The 17,428-nt window shown below is 37.0% G+C and overlaps 1 protein-coding gene across 1 annotated transcript; it reads left to right on the plus strand.

Annotated features, from left to right (window-relative positions):
* Positions 1–607: 607 nt before the first annotated feature.
* On the plus strand, positions 608–12,482 carry LOC119252817 (dermatan-sulfate epimerase-like). Its single transcript, XM_037520291.2, has 4 exons — positions 608–888; positions 4,438–4,677; positions 7,575–7,782; positions 9,845–12,482. Exons 1-4 carry the CDS (start codon positions 780–782, stop codon positions 11,607–11,609), a joined length of 2,322 nt encoding a protein of 773 aa, XP_037376188.1. The 5' UTR covers positions 608–779; the 3' UTR covers positions 11,610–12,482.
* The last annotated feature ends 4,946 nt before the right edge of the window (positions 12,483–17,428 follow it).

A 17,428-nucleotide genomic window follows, 5' to 3' on the forward strand; every position in this document is an offset into this window, starting at 1 on the left:
TATTTGAAAGATAGTTGAAGGACCTTAATGTCTGTGCAGTTCATTTTATTAGAAAGATGAGATGTACACATTCAAGTTAGAATCATTTCACTTACACAGCTTTCCTCTCCTCATCATGGTGTTTACCAAGTGGGTCTGTCAAGATTGAGAGATCATTAGCTATAAACCGTAATACCTTCACCTTGATCAACCTAGGGTATAAATTGGGACATCCATGTTTGACTTAGCAATGCAGCCGTAAGAATAGAATGGAGCACCTTTTATGTAAGTAAAAAAGGGGAGAATAAGCACTAGTTAAATGGGTACTCCAGAGATTTTACCCTGCTACTACATGTCGTAAGCTTTAAGTCTCTTTGAATAGATTCTACTACCTCTCATTAATAGAAAAAATCAAAAGTAAAAACTGTCAACATCTTGATGCTTCCAGAAACTGGCTTGAGAAAAGCATTAACCCTAATTTTCACATTAGACAAACTCTATGTTGTGTCTAATATGGGAGGAAGTTGATTCTGTGTCATTAAACCTTTTGGATTATATCTTCAATTGTGTTCTGGGGAATAGACATTTTTTTAAAAATGTGTTGAAAGCTGTGAGCGTGGTTACACTCATTTGCATGGTTTATTTTCCCTTACAGGTTGGTGAAAGATGCTCCATGGGATGAAGTCCCTCTTGCTCACTCTCTGGTTGGATTTGCCACTGCCTATGACTTCTTATACAACTATCTGAGCAAGACACAACAGGAGAAGTTTCTTGAAGTGATTGCCAACGCCTCAGGATATATGTATGAAACTTCATACCGGAGAGGATGGGGATTTCAATACCTACACAATCATCAACCCACTAACTGCATGGCTTTGCTCACAGGAAGCATAGTTCTGATGAATCAAGGTACATGTGAACACTGCTGAAGGGATGCCCAAGCTAACATCAGTCATGGTTGCCAGGTTGTGAGCAAAGCATTTTTATAACTAGTCTCAGTACATGCTCATACTTGAGCCCATGAGATAAGACTAAGTAGGGCATCTCTTAGAGAATTGAGAGACATCTTTTCCCTCTTTGCTGCTAGTTATGTTAACTTGCAAGTTATTTTATTATGACTTTTAGTTGGCATAAGTCATATCCTTACAGCACAGGTCAATGAGTAGTAATTATCTTTCTAGAGAATTATGACACTGAAAACAATCAGCCTGTAAAAATGGAGTTTTAAATTGTTAAACAGGTGGTTTATAATTTTAAAAGAAAACGTTCTTGCACATAATGTGAATCATTATACTATTTTCCTTTTACTGCTAAAGATTTGAAATATGGGATCCATTTTATTTAGATCAAATTTGAAGTGACTTTGGAGTATCATACTGCTACTTTCCCTTCATGTATGTGGGATTGCTGACATTGCATTTTCTTTGTTCTTGCAATTCAGACTAATACCAGACCTATGGAAGTATAAAAATAGCTGAATAAGATTGTATTTAAGAAAAGAAGACCTACAGTCAGTGAATTATTACAATATTAGAAACATACTCAGATCTAAAAGAATTTGACCTTTGATTATATTCTCCATAAAAGTTTGTAAATATTTTGTTGATTATCCAGTGTCAGATTTCATCTAAGTCTAGCTTTCTCCCTTCTCACATCAGTCAATCATTCCTTTAAATTAGGCCCTTGAGGAAAAGAAACTAACAATAATTAATTGAGCATATAACATGTCTATGTTTTATTTTTTAAAATTTTATTTTTTATTTATACAAGTGCTGGGGTACAGGCCAGATGCATGGGAGGGTGAGAGGATTCACCAGAGACAGAGCGGGTAACAGAACAGGCAGACTGACGAAACGCACTGCTGAGGGGAGCAGCGGGTGAGACAGGAGAGGTCTGCCGCGCCATGTGGGATTCTTGCTGGCTGGCTGGGATCAAACCTGTGCTGCAGAGGCTGTGGAATAGCTTCACAGCGCAGCGTTCAACCGCCTGTGCAACCAGGAAGGCCCATGTCCATGTTTTATTAATTCTTCTCACATCAGACATATAAAGTAAATAAAGTTTGGCCAGAATTGTTCATTCTCTTTCTACTATATTTTACGACCTTTCTTGGAACAGAGATTTAATTTACAGTCATTTAAGGAAAGCTTAATTAAGAGGATGAATTTTCATCCTAGCTCTCTTTTCCCTCTACTCTCACAAAACCAAAACATTTAAAAAGTCAAAATGCAAACCATATGAAAACCCACTCTTAAACCATTTAGAAAACTCAGGGGTCGTGAAATGGTAGAGAGAACCATAGAGTGAGCTAGATTTTAACCTGGGGACTTGGATTTTAATCTAGTAGAGTTTCATTTCTTAAAATTTTAGTTCTGTAATGGAAGGAATAGAGCTTATGTCTTCATTCTTTGTGGTAGATAAAATTGTTACAGATAATAAGCAGGCACCTAAAATACTGGTTCAGAATGGATCAAAAGGTGTTGTCTCCTCTTGCAGGAGTATTCACTGTGTTTATTTTCTCATTAAAGTTATGGGCTGTTCTGGGATATACTCTTCTAGGGCCCCTACATAAGCAGTGCACACACATGTAAGAAAGTGTGAGCTCCCTGGTTCTGTTCATCACAGTTAATAAGCAGACTTACAGTGCAGCTTTCTTGGCATACTCACTGTGGTTTCAGGAGCTCCCTTGGCCAGGCTGTTTCAGTAATTCCATGTTCTCCAGACCCACTTGGTAGATACTGACATGTGTAGGTTAAAAAGTGCCTGTGGCTAGCATTGGACTCACATAAAATCTCAAAAGTGAGAAAATTAGAATTTTCTCTCTGTGTTAATAAGCTTTTCTAAGGTTTGGTGCCCAGGGACCTGAGGATCACATGTAAGTAGTTTATAAATCAGTTGTAAAGAAGACAGATGTGAAATGTTTAAGTGATTATACAACAGTTAACAGTAGCACCAGGGAATGAAGTAAGAGGCACTTATGAGTTGATGGTTAAATATCAAATGTAGTGAATTTGAATTCAGAGAGCAGCACTCTTTAAGTGAGTTTGAGAAGATCATGGAACTTTGAAGGATTGGTAGGATTTGAGTAAGTGAAAACAATGAACATTCCAGACAGGGTATATGAATGTTGGAAAACAAAAGGCAGAGCATCAGTTAAAGCCCTGGTACCTCACATTGACAAAGCTGAAGTTACAGAGTATGTCAGTCAGTAGGGAGACGGAACCAGGGGACAGTAAGCAGTCACCTCTGCACAGCCGAGCCTGAGGACAGTGCTGCTCCATGAGACAAGAGCCTGGTTTTTGGTTAGTTTGGAACATGGGGTTTAGGCTGGGAGCCAATGGGACCTGGGCCTCTGAGCCCCACCCCCTCTTTCTTCCCCCCTACTCCCAGGACCCTTCATAGCCATGGTAATATGGTCAGCACTGTTTATCAAACACAAATCTGTGGGAGTCAAGTATAAAATTCCACCCAACATTAGAAGCAGTAAACTTAATTTTGTTCTCAGGTGTGTTTTAAATATAAGTAAACAAAACAAACTTTAAATCTAAAGTTCAGATTCAGAGGTTCAGATCAAAGTTAATTCATTTTCATTCATGTGCCAGAGGTCGTGAACACGTTAACCTTTCTGTAATGTTGGAGTAATAATGCGTAATTGAGTTGTTAAAAGGATTAAGTAAGATTATGTTCATTGCTGTGTAAATTATAACTGTTACAGAAACATGGGGAGTTGTTACTGCCTAAATGCTAGTCTCACAAGAATTATAGAAAGCTAGTACTTCTGAATTGAAAGGATTTTATAAAAAAAATTAGACCTTTAATTTTCAATTGGGAAGACTGAAAAATATGCCAATTGAAGAAGTGCTTACACAAAATCCTGTAGCTTATTTTAGGCAGATTCTAGACTCCGGGCTGAGATTCTTGCCCCTAGGGTGCCACTCCAGTGGTCTCTGCACCCAACTGAGTTGCTTTTTAATTCTGTGGAATCTAAAAGCTCATGCAGGAAAATTGGATTTTATTGACAACAGTGTGAAAACTGTTTATTCTATAGTATTTGCAGCTTATTACAAAACCCTGAAAAACATCACTGAAAGTTTTGTAAAGTTATAAACGTCAATATTTTTCAAATAGGATGTTGTTAGGGAAATTGAAGAAAAATCTCTATACAGATCTTTTCTTGCAAACAAAATTATATGCAGTTTGCAATCATAAATGATGCAGTTTAAGTTTATATAGGCTTATAAAATAACTGGTGCTTATTTACAGCTTTGTTTTCACTTAATTAACAAAGGACCTATAGTTAAGACCCCTCAAAAACCTGGATTAGTAGGATTTTATTAATAATGCTAATAAATGAAATTTATGAAAAAAAATTGGTAATATAAACTAGTCAGATAACTCAGAGAGTTTTGCTTGGCCATTATTTGTTGTAGTTTGTTGATGTAGTTTGTTTTCATCCTTCAGGGTATCTTCAAGAAGCCTACTTATGGACCAAGCAAGTCCTGACCATCATGGAGAAGTCTCTGGTCTTGCTTCGAGAGGTGACAGATGGCTCCCTCTATGAAGGAGTTGCATATGGCAGCTACACCACTAGATCTCTCTTCCAGTACATGTTTCTCGTTCAGAGGCACTTTGACATCAACCACTTCGGCCATCCATGGCTTAAGCAACACTTTGCATTTATGTATAGGACCGTCCTGCCAGGTATAGTGAGTAACTGGAAGTAGGACAACATGTACCATTATAATTATTATGAAAATGGTTTAGAAATTTGGGGTTTGTGTCATACTTAAAGACTTTTTTTTAAATGTCAAAGAAGAATTCAGTTTGAGAGCTGTAAATAGCCAGAACATTTTGATTGCTAAAGTGAGGATTTAAGATTTAGGTATTGTAGAACTTGAAGTATAGCAGATCAAATATAATTTTTAGCCCCCATGTCGATTTATTTTTGTGTATGTAAAACTTGGTACTTACAAAATCCATTTTCATTAATTTAAACAATAAAAATGATTACATGTTAATTTTCCTTTATATGCAATTCCTGATCAATCTTACTTTTTTTCCTTAGCTTTCAATTTTTCTTCCATACTATTCAGACGTGATTTTAAACGAAAGATTACAACTGTATATTTAAGTTGGAGCTTTAGTATTTAAAACAATTGCTGAAGTAAATGGTATAAAATACGGAAACTATGTAAGAAATAAATTGCTACAAAGCTTCTAATTTTTTTACCTGTAATTGTTCTTTTTTATATAATTGAGGTAGCATTGTTGTGCACTACTGTATATATTTTAGGAGTACACGTTCACACTTCTTCAAATGTATGATATCACACCACACCTACTATCAAAAGCTCAAATAACCTTCCCCCACGTCTGGTGGACCCCCTCTACTTCTTGTTCCCAGCCCTGACCCTTCCCCTTTGGTAACCACAATTCCGTGGTCAGAATCCAAGGGTTTCTTTTGGTTTTGGTTTTGTCTGTTCAGTTGCTTTGTATCTTTATCTTCCATATATGAGTAAAATCATCTGGAGTTTTTCTTTCTCCTGATTTATTTGAACTAGCATAATCCCCTCAAGTTCTACCCATATTGTTGCAGATTGCAAGATTTCACTTTTTTTTAGTAACTGAGTAGTGTTCCATTGTGTATATGTACAATTTATAATTTCTTGTTACTGTGTAACTGAGCCTTCTAAGAAAATTAGCTATAAAAAAATAGATGATTTAAGAACTTAATCATTTTTAAGAGAACCTTGTAACAAATCTTATTATTTCTGTAAACAGGATTAAGACTTACCCTCCAATCCCTACCCACCCAGTTAAATACAGTGTTTAGATGATTCTAGACCTACAATAAAGAATCTAGTTGTTTTTGGCACTGGTTGTATGCACATTGATTGGATTTAATTTCCATCATTGTTTTAGTTATCAAAAAGTACTGCAGAGCAAAAGATTAAGATTTAGGTTAGACTTATATTCGAAACCATCTTTTTTTAATTGCTGTTCTTAGAAAAGTAGAAGTATGTTTTTGTAGTTTATCTTGGTAAACAATGGCTATGTGAAGCAAGGGACCTTTAAGAGGCCTCAGTGCTTTGTAATTTGATCTGCAGTCTAATAGCCAGCCCTGTCAAGACTTGGGTCTCCTGTGAGCTCTGTATGTGGTTGCTTGTTAAACTGGAAGGCGGTAAGAGCACTTTAAGAAGAGGGTTTATAAATTAGTGTAATTAATTTCACAAACCTTTATTGAATATCTGTATGCTAGACATTATATTAGGGGAGTCAGAGAGTAATAAAACATATCTACTTTCAAGGTATTCGTAGATTAGTAGAAGATTCAAAATATCACTTTTTATAATAAGATTTACTTGAAAGAGCATATATTAAACTGGTGGAAGCAAAAAAATTAGCTGTAAATTATGTAAATATGGTCATGGTAGCATTTTAGAAGGGATTGTTTTAGGTTAGTCTGTTCTCAACATTTCTCTTTTTTCTACAAATGCTATGCTAGCAATAGTTATTCCTGTCCTTAAATCTCAACCTTTGAGTGCATGTCTTTTTAGTAGCCTGTCTAGAACAGAAGGTGTGCACAAGAGACTTCTGTCTCACACAGAAGCACTATGGTTTTCTCCTGAAAATCTTTGGTGCAATTGTGTGAGTATGAACTGAACTAGCCACGTTTTGCTTGAAATGCAATTTTTATTTGAATGACTGTCAGTCAAACCAAGTCTGGGTGTTTGGTAAACATTCTATCAAAAAATGGGTGTTGTGAACTGTCACTTTCAGGAAAACAGCTAACCATATTTGTTGCCCAATGGAAAAATGAGCTTTCAAGCAAAGATTAGAATTTGGCAAAAACCTGTAACTGCTTTCCAATACCTAAGCCTTCTGGAAGTAGACCTATTGCATTGTTTGATCCTGTGCAATAAAATGTATCACCATGTAAAAAAAAAAAAAAAGTTATTCCTGTCTGACCTGGAATTCTCTTCCATTCCTTTTTCAAGAATGCCTGGAACATATCCAGTCTTTCCTGCTTTTGTTTTTCTGACCTTATCCGGTGTGATCTTTACCTTTTCTTTCTTATTTAACATACAGCAGTGTTTACTGACAGGCTCCTCTATGGGAATTGTTAAGTTTTCTTCCTATAGAAACTCAGTTTCCCCCTTAAACCTTAGAACTTCCTTTTATTGGATGCCAAATAGAAGCACTCTGTGCTGTTCTCTTGGCCTAAAATGTGGGATGAGTTGGTGGAAGAAGTGATGCTCATTCAGCTTGAAGAGCTCACCCTGCACCAGAGGATAGCCCAGGTATCTATGCAGTTATAACTATAGACTATGGAAAGTGAGGAAGGTGAGCAAGACATGTAGGTATTGCAGTTGCGGCATTCCATTACAAGTGACATGTTGCCACATAAAAAATTTGCTCACAATCTGTGGAATCCCTTGTGAAGATTTTGGTTAATTGGTCAGGGGTGTAGCATAGGCATAATGGTTTTGTTATTTTTATCCAAGATACATAACTTACTCTAATTTGCAACCAGAATAGTAAATGTTTAATCTTTTATAGAAGTATGCAGTTTTAAACTTATTTTAATTCTTTCCTAGGATTTCAAAGAACTGTGGCTATTGCAGACTCAAATTACAACTGGTTTTATGGTCCAGAAAGCCAATTAGTGTTCCTGGACAAATTTGTCATGCGTAATGGGAGTGGTAACTGGCTGGCTGACCAAATCAGGAGGAACCGTGTTATGGAAGGTCCAGGGACACCATCCAAAGGGCAGCGCTGGTGTACTCTTCACACAGAATTTCTCTGGTATGACACATAGAGCTGGCCATAGAGAATTCATCTGCAGGGATACAGTCTGTTAAATCTAAAGCACCTTTTAAAACCTTTTCCATGGCTCCTGAGTATTTATGGCTTCCACTCAATGCATATCACAGTGTTTGAAATATTTCTATGTATTTAAGATCTAATTACTATTAGCAGTTTTTTATTTTCTTGTATTACTATTAGCAGTTTTTTATTTTCTTGTATTCTAGGCTCATACTATTTTATAGATATGAATATTTTGATTTATATCACTTTTTAAGGCATGAAAAGAAAACCACAACATGTAGATTGGGTTGTTCTGATAATCACATTGTTCAATAGAGAGATAAGTAAATAAATGTAGTAGAATATTTTGTTTTGGTAAATAGAGCATTATAATCTTCTAATAACAAAACTCTTAATAAATTTTTAAAATTAAGTGTTTGACAATATTTGATAGTTTCACTTTGATAATAAAAGAACCGTGTAATTTTTTTTTTTTTTTGGCCTTCATCTTTTAAGCTCAGAAGGAGAAGCCAACATTTCCTTTTTAAAGTACTGCCAAATTATTGTTGGCATTCAATAAATTAAAATAAAATTATAGGGAACTAGTTAATCATTAATTCCTGATGTCTTTTCAAGCTATTGAAATTTGCGTTCAGTTCCAAAAATAAGCCTCTGTGGTTTGATTGCTTCGCTTCATTATTTTTTTCAAATGTAGACAATTAAGAGGTAAACAACATTATTAAGATGATAACTGCCGATAATTTACCCAGCATTTTAAAACCAATTTCACAAATGAACTAAGTCTGTTAATATGCAACCATTCTTGACGCTTTTTGGAATTTGAAGTAATTATTTAATAGTGTTTTTTCTTACTCATAAGTAAGCAACCAAGAGAGTTCTATAAAGTTCTATATCTAACTTGGTTCAAAAATCTGTGTTTATAGAAATATATAAGCTGACCAAGAGCAGAAATGGTTGGCCAATTCAGCTTGTATTTGGACTTGTTAAATCACAGTAATTAAGTCAACATGATACTAGACTTAAGTTGAGACACAATTTCTGATATCCTGAAACTGAGACTTTAGAAACAAATGAAACAGCCAAAATCAAACATCAGTGGGATTAACTGTACTATAGGTGATTTATTTTTCGAAAAAAGCATCTAAGTGCTAGCAACATGGGTCTGCACTTTCTTCCCGTGTGCAGGAAATCACATGAACATGTCAATGCTGTTATCCCAAATAATCAAAAACAGTCATTATTATTTTTGGCACGTTTCTGACTCAAAAAGGGTTTTAAATTATAGTGTAAGTTTAAAATTAATTATTGTATTACTTTGATTAAAAACATGTCATACATGAAAATGAAAAGTCATTTATTGCCCAAAGTACATGGCATCAACTCAAATTTAAACAAAATGACATTTTCGGATCTGGGGTAGGCTTTGGAACCCACAACTGTAAATTCTCCAGTATTAGATTGTTTCCTGAATTTCATCCATTTGTATTCTTAGATACAGTATTGGCAATAAGTGTTATCTAATATGTGAATTTGTATTTTAGTTATATTTTTAGAGGGTAAGAAGTAGACAATCACATTTTAATAATATCTGGTCTTACAGACCAGTGTACTTCATTACATTTTGACTGTTAGAATCTAGGTCCTCACATGGGGTTCCCTAGAACAGAAGCCCCTCACTTAGAAGTTTAGGTGAAGTGCTTATTAATTCTGTGAGCCCCAGACATTGTGTCAAAGCATTGAGAACATTAAGTGAAGAAGGCACATGTAGTGATTAGCAACAGCAGTCATTTCAGGCTCAAACCCAAAGACCCCAAGGTATAAACATACTCCTCTCTCACTCACCAGGGTGTCCCCTTCTGCATGTTGATCATCGTGAGTGTTTTCAGAAATGTCCCTAAAACAATCCACACTGCCACTTCTCTGGGCAGCCATATTATTTTGTAATTCCAGCCATATTGTCATGTGACATCACAATCCTGATATGTTATTTTCATTCCATCAGAAAACTTCTTAACTTTTAAAAATTGATTTTTTTCAGGTATGATGCCAGCTTGAAATCTGTTCCTCCTTCAGACTTTGGCACCCCTACCTTGCATTATTTCGAAGACTGGGGTGTTGTGACCTACGGAAGTGCACTACCTGCAGAAATCAATAGATCTTTCCTTTCCTTTAAGTCAGGGAAACTTGGGGGACGTGCAATATATGACATTGTCCACAGAAACAAATACAAAGATTGGATCAAGGGATGGAGAAATTTTAATGCGGGGCATGAGCATCCTGATCAAAACTCATTTACTTTTGCTCCCAATGGTGTGCCTTTTATAACTGAGGCTCTCTATGGGCCGAAATACACCTTCTTTAACAATGTTCTGATGTTTTCCCCAGCTGTGTCAAAGAGCTGCTTTTCTCCCTGGGAGGGTCAGGTCACAGAAGATTGCTCATCAAAATGGTCTAAATACAAGCATGACCTGGCAGCTAACTGTCAAGGGAGAGTAGTTGCAGCAGTGGAGAAAAATGGTGTGGTTTTCATTCGAGGAGAAGGTGTGGGAGCCTATAATCCCCAGCTCAAGCTGAAGAACGTGCAAAGGAATCTGATCCTCCTGCATCCACAGCTTCTCCTCCTTGTGGATCAGATCCACCTCGGAGAAGACAGCCCTTTGGAGACAGCAGCAAGCTTCTTTCACAATGTGGATGTTCCTTTTGAGGAGACAGTGGTAGATGGGGTCCATGGAGCTTTCATCAGACAGCGAGATGGTCTGTATAAAATGTATTGGATGGATGATACTGGCTACAGTGAGAAAGCCACCTTTGCTTCAGTGACATATCCTCGGGGCTATCCCTACAACGGGACAAATTATGTGAATGTCACCATGCACCTCCGAAGTCCTGTCACCAGGGCAGCTTACCTCTTCATAGGACCATCTGTAGATGTTCAGAGCTTCAGCATTCATGGGGACTCTCAGCAGCTGGATGTGTTCATAGCCACCAGTGAACATGCCTATGCCACTTACCTTTGGACAGGTGAGACCACAGGACAGTCTGCCTTTGCACAGGTCATTGCAGATCGTCAGAAAATTCTGTTTGACCGGAGTTCAGCCATCAGGAGCACCACTGTCGCTGAGGTGAAGGACTATGCTGCCATCGTGGAACAGAACCTGCATCATTTTAAACCAGTTTTCCAGCTGCTGGAGAAGCAGATCCTCTCCCGAGTCCGGAACACAGCTAGCTTTAGGAAGACTGCTGAGCGCCTACTGCGATTCTCAGATAAAAGGCAGACTGAGGAGGCCATTGACAGGATTTTTGCCATATCACAGCAGCAGCAACAGCAGCAGCAAAGCAAGTCAAAGAAAAACCGAAGGGGAGGTAAACGCTATAAATTTGTGGATGCCGTCCCTGATATTTTTGCACAGATTGAAGTCAATGAAAAAAAGATTCGGCAGAAAGCTCAGATTTTGGCACAAAAAGAACAGCCCATAGATGAAGATGAAGAAATGAAAGACCTTTTAGATTTTGCAGATGTAACATATGAGAAACACAAAAATGATGGCTTGATGAAGAGCCGCTTTAGACAGGGGCGGATGGGGACAACCACTCACAGCCAAGCCCCTTCACTATCTGCCTCCTATACCAGACTGTTTCTGATTCTGAACATCGCTATTTTCTTTGTCATGTTGGCAGTGCATCTGACTTATTTCCAGAGGGCCCAGAGCCTACATGGTCAAAGATGTCTTTATGCAGTCCTCCTAATAGACAGCTTTATTTTATTATGGTTGTACTCATCTTGTTCCCAATCACAGTGTTAACACTGAAGCTATAAATTGCTTCATCATTGTGGTCACAAGAGTCTACACCAAAAAAGGAAAATTTATCACCCTAGTTTGTTATTGGATTTTTTTTCCTCAGATACATTTTATTAAATTAAATGGAAGGCATTTTCACGCAAGTAAACAGGGACATAGAGAAACCAGAATTGGAACTAGGAAAAAATTTATCAAAGGAATAAGAGAAGCTTGGTTGTTGCATGGTGTTTCTGAAGGTGTTTGACTTGGCTAATTTAGCAGTTCTGATAATACTGCTTTTAGAAGAAACACAAAATCTTTGTTAAGTAATATTTTTCCTTAAAAGAAACAAAACATACATAGAACTGGGTTTTTTATTAATATTATTAGCAATTTCCAGATACTATCTTATGGAAAGACCGAAACACACAATTCCGAGAAATACAGAAAATTTTTTAATTGTTTAGTCATGTTGAAAAATAATTGTTGCTAAGTCCTTCAATTTCCTTGGTATTAGGTGTTAGTGGGATTTTGCATATTGGATTGTTATTCAGATAACATGGTAAAACGATGGTGGAAGATCGTTAAAAATATTAAATATATTTTCAGTTGAAAACATCTACTAGGAATGAATATTCCCTTGATGTTGGTCTCTGGACACACATCTGTTGGTTTTTTAATAAATAAGACAGTTACAGGTAACTTAATTTTCCATGCTTTATATGGAAAGTTGTAGCCCTAATAATTAAACTTTGAAATAAAATATTTTATATTTCTAACCCTGATTTCAATACCAAAGAAGATTGGGATGCTGAAATTTGAATATGACTCTTATGTCTTTTAATAGAAAACTTTCAAGTTTATTTTGCTAAATAAACATCATAATTATTATTTTTCTGTAGTGTCTTCTTTGTTCCATTACATTCAACATGTATGTAGCAATTTCAAAATCTTTGAAGGAAATGTTTGTTAGGACATGTGTTCATCAAATTTATAAATTAGTGCTTTAAAAGCTGCTTTTTTACCTTATTACTGTTTTCTCTGCTTATTTACCTTTTGATTGTTTAAACATATTTTAACAAAAGCCATTTCTGATATTTAAGTCACACCAAACATTAAGACTTAAAATTTTCAGCTATTTCCAATCAAATTCTCAGGAAATAATAGCAACCAAGAATACTGGAAACTTTGCTTATTCTATACTTCAGCACAAGAAAATGATATACTTAAAAGGAAATTAAGAGTAAATTGTCTTAATTCAGCACATTTGACTCTTATGTATTTCTCAAAAACAAAAAATATGTTTGCCTCAGATTTCACAGTAAGGACACACTCACTAATTTGTAGATCTGAATTAGTAATGGAAATCTTTTCATCTTGTCCTTTTTTTCATAGCTGTCCCAGTATATAACTAAAAACAAAAACACAGAGTTCTATGAGCACCTTTTTGCAGTTCTAATTTTGAAACTTCTAACAAAGAAAACAAGAGGTTTGACTTTTAGCAATGCTTCACTCATAATGCTGGGAATCTAAAAAACGACTTCTGAAGTTTTTTTTTCTTTCATGGAAAACGTCTCTAGGGAGGATGTCATTACACACTGTTTAAAAGAAAAATGTTTTCAGAAGAATAATGCTTCCGTTTGTCCTGCATGAATGCTGTTGCTGGAAGTTAAACTTGCTTTATGTGACAGATTCTACCTTTACTTAACCTCATTTGACATTCCTCTTCTACTCTTTCTCATTCAAAAGAATGAATTGTCTGAAATGATCAAAAGGAAAAACTGCTCTTTGAGCCTATCAAGCAAGCTTGATCTCAGATCCAAAACCCCTGGCATATATTCTAATAGAGATAAAAAGTGCAAGCAAGTGCTAAATCAAGCTTTCTTTTGCTCATTTGTTTCATTCATTTAGGGTGAGATGATACATTAGCTTATTTTTAAAGTAATTTATTTAAATATGGTAAAGTATCTTTAAAACAAAATGAATTAAATAGTTTTTTTTCCGTCTTGTGAATTTTGTATTTATTTCACCTAAGATTCCACTTATTAGCGCCAGCGTTTTTTCTTTCTCTGACTTAGCATAATGTACTCAAGGATCATCCATGGTGTCATATATTCTTTTTTCTCATGATTGAGTAATCTTTCCTTCTGTTGATGACATATAGGTTGTTAGAATGGCATCATCAAGAAGACAAGACGGCCTCCCTGGTGGTGCAAGTGTTAAGGAGCTACCCACATGGCGCAGCAGACCTCTCCTGTTTTGCCTGCTGCTCCCCTCAGCATTGTTCTTTGGTCAATCTGCCTGTTCTTTTCACCACCCTGTCTCTGGTTAATCCTCTCACCTCCCACCCCCCACGCCTCTGGCCTGTGCCTCAGTTCATATATGCATAATTAAATAAATCTTAAAAAAAAAAGACACAAGACAACACAGGTGCTGGTGAGGCAGTGCTGAAAAGGGAACCTTATACATCACTGGTGGAAATGTAAATTGATCTAACTATGGAAAACATCTTGAAGGGATCTATCATATGAGCCATCAATTCTACTTATGGGTATATATAACCAAAGGAAATGAAAAAAGGACTTTGAAGCTATTTATGCACTGTATGTTTATTGCAGCATTGTTCTCAATGGACATAATATCCTCACTCTTAGTTTGTGCCTTCCAGAGTAGTGAATAGCTGATTATTTTAGCTGTTGCATCCTTGCCCTTGTGTATGATAAGGTCTAAAATTTCCTGCCTAGGAGGAAGACAATTTAGCTCTCTCATCTTCTCTCTTCATAGCTGTTTCATGTACTCCCAACCGTCAAACAGTTTGACAAAGTCATTCAGTATTTATATGTTGTAACATAAATATAACTTGTGAATTAGTCATGCAGATTACAATTTTACTTCCTTTCATACACAAATTTGGTTCCCCCAGAGCTAATGATTATTTCCTTTTTTTATTTGCTTGGTTGTTAAGAAATCCCATTTTATCCTCAAACTGCTCAATTTAAGTGTGTATCTCCTCAGTATTTAATCACATCTGTGTAATCTGACAGTTGTTTTATTTTTATGGGTTTTTGTTGTTGTTATTGTTTTTCTTGGGACCTGCCCTCCTTTCCTCTCACTATCTGAACTATTGCATATTGGTTGCCCTCACATCCTTTCTCTATTCTCACTGTCTCTATGCCTCTCTTCTGCGTAAGTTCTGTTTTCTAAATCTGTGTTTTCTTTTTTTTTTTTATTAATGCATCATTTGGTGGAGTGTATCCTCCTCAGGATTCCTGGAAAACGATCCATAGTGAGTAAATATTTTGCTTCTTTTCATGTCTTGAAAAAAAAATAGTCTAGTCACTTGATTGATCACTTAGCCAACAATTGTAGGTTGCAGTCGTGACTCCATGATCTTCTAATTTCTGTTGTTGCTGTTGTGAAATCTGTTACCGGCTTTTGTCTTGGACAGAGCAATTTTAACCAGAGAGAAACTCAGCAGTTTCCTTCAGGGTTACTTTGGTGGAAGCGTGCTGGAGGACGGAGTTGTTTAATCGACTTAACCGATGGTTTTCTTAAAGTCAAATGGAGAGAAAGCGCCAGGGGTCTCTGGTAAGTAGATACTCTTTCATCTGTTCAAATGCCCCAGCCCCACTCTCAGCCATGCTGTGTCTTTAAATCAGAATCCTTCTGCTCTGACTCTACAGGGAGTGGAAGCCTCATTTTCGGCAGGAGTCCAGTGCTAGTGCCCTCTGCCTGCCATGTGGCTCCAGTTTCCTTTCAGGCCACATTCCCACTTTCATTCCCACTGCTGCCAATTTTAGAGCTACCTTGCAGTTCAGCTGAGTGAACTGGCTTGTTTCTGCCAATTCTAACCCCATTGTCTTGCTGGCTTAGATTTCAGCCTCCTGGTTGGTTATCATTCTTCCATCATCTCAGCATCTACAGTCTTTCTCTATTCTCCATTCATTCATTCTGCAAATTGTTTTTTGAGAACTCACTGAATTAAGTACTGTTTGAGAACTTAAAATATTGCATACTGGCTAAACTATTCTACTGTGCTTTTGCTTAGATTCTAGAGATGGATCTGAGAAATTAACATGATTTTAAAGTAAATTACATAATTTAAAAGAATAGGTGCCATGGGTGGGGGTAGGAAAGGGAGGATAAGGAGATTGAGAAGGGGAGGGTATGATTTTAAATAGGTTGGTCAGGAAAGGCTTTGTTGATTTCCCTACTTCCAATTTCTTTTTTATTCTAAACTTTACTGTCAATTTAGTGGGGTTTTAAAAAGAAACAAATTCATGTATTAAATCCCAAAATAAGGGGAGTGGGTATTATACAATGAATATAACCAAAATGAAAATGCTTACATTGTTCAAAAATGAAAAATGATGTAAGAATTATATAAAATAAAATTTTAAAAGGGATAATTAAAATAAATCTAATATGTTTAACCAGACGACCCACCTCACTCTCAGGTAGTTGACAAATAAGAATGGCAATAACACATGTTTACTGAGCACCTACTTTGTGTCAGTGCTATTTTAGGAACAAATAAAACCTAGGGTAGTTTATGTTCTGATATGAGAGAGTATGTGAGAGTGGAAAAACAACAACAAGAATACAATATGTAAAGTGGTGACAAGGGCTTTGGAGAATCCAGCAAGGGGCGGGAAGGGAAAGTAATGATGAGCTGGTGCTACTCTATAAAGTAGTTTTGGATGTTATGACATATGAATTAACACTTAAATGAGGGCCTTCCCAGTGGCGCAGTGGTTGGGCGCTGGGTTGCGAAGCTGCCCGCAGCCTCTGCAGCACCAGTTCGATCCCCAGCCACCAGTGAGGGTCCCACATGGTGTGCAGACCTCTCCTGCCACCCGCTGCTCCCCTCAGCAGTGTACATCGTCATTCTGCCTGCTCTGCTCCCCGCTCTGGCTCTGGTGAATTCTCTCATCCTCCCGTGCTTCTGACTGTACCCAGTGCTTGTATAAATAAGTAAATAAATCTTTAAAAAAAAAAACACACTTATGAGGGTTTGAATTACAGCAACATTTAGGAGAAAAGTATTCCAGGCAGAGAACACAGTTACAGAAGCCCGTAAGGTCAATATGTGTTTAGTGTTTCAGGAATAAGAAGCCAATGTGACTGGAGCAGGGGTTAGGGAGAGGGATGGGAAGCAAGATGTGATCTTACATGTTTCCAGAGATTGTAGCAAAGATTTTGATTTTGATGTGAGGAGTGGGCTGGAAGAATGAGATGCAATTTACTGAGGTATGGTGGGCTGCAGGAGGAACAAGTCGGGGGGCGGTGAGTCCAGGAGCTTGTACATTTCTTAAATACCCAAGAGAAAATACAAAAAGCCTGGGATCCAAGCGTGGGCTCTGTTTGGCAGAAGATAATGGTTTGTGCCATCCTAAAGTTTAAATAGATTAGCACGAGCTATAGAGTGATGGTCAAAAAATGATGAATCAAAAGTTTCTTATGATGCTTGTGTCTCTGAGTCCCACTCACTGTAGAAGAGTGTGGTTTCCTGCTGGGGACCTGCTCCAGTTACCCTGACTCCCTTAATAAGCTTAAGAAATTGTCCAAATGTTGCTACCATTTTTATTTTCAGCCTGCTTGATTCAAGAACTTCATCTAGATGGGTAGGGCAGAGTGTTGGGTGTGCAATGGAGGGTGGTGGAAAATCAAGACTAGAAAGGCAGGTGGATGGGGGCAGAAGGGATGTCCCTTTTCTCCCTTCCCCATTTCATTTTTTTTAAATAGTGACATGTGTATAAGCATGTTAACTAACCCAGGTAGTTGGAGTACCTTCTAACTGGGTAGAGTAACAGTGTTGTCTCTCTTACATGCTAGAAATTAGT

Source organism: Talpa occidentalis, unplaced genomic scaffold, assembly GCF_014898055.3.
Source record: "Talpa occidentalis isolate TD23 unplaced genomic scaffold, MPIMG_talOcc4v2.1 talOcc4.2, whole genome shotgun sequence".
In the NCBI taxonomy this organism is placed as follows: Eukaryota; Metazoa; Chordata; class Mammalia; order Eulipotyphla; family Talpidae; genus Talpa; species Talpa occidentalis.

Bases quoted from the DNA above. Each gene is read 5' to 3' on its own strand.
- LOC119252817 (XM_037520291.2), top strand. From the start codon at position 780: ATGTATGAAACTTCATACCGGAGAGGATGGGGATTTCAATACCTACAC. The intron at 889-4,437 runs GTACATGTGAAC...TTCATCCTTCAG, and splicing joins CATAGTTCTGATGAATCAAG to GGTATCTTCAAGAAGCCTAC. The intron at 7,783-9,844 runs GTATGACACATA...GATTTTTTTCAG, and splicing joins CTTCACACAGAATTTCTCTG to GTATGATGCCAGCTTGAAAT.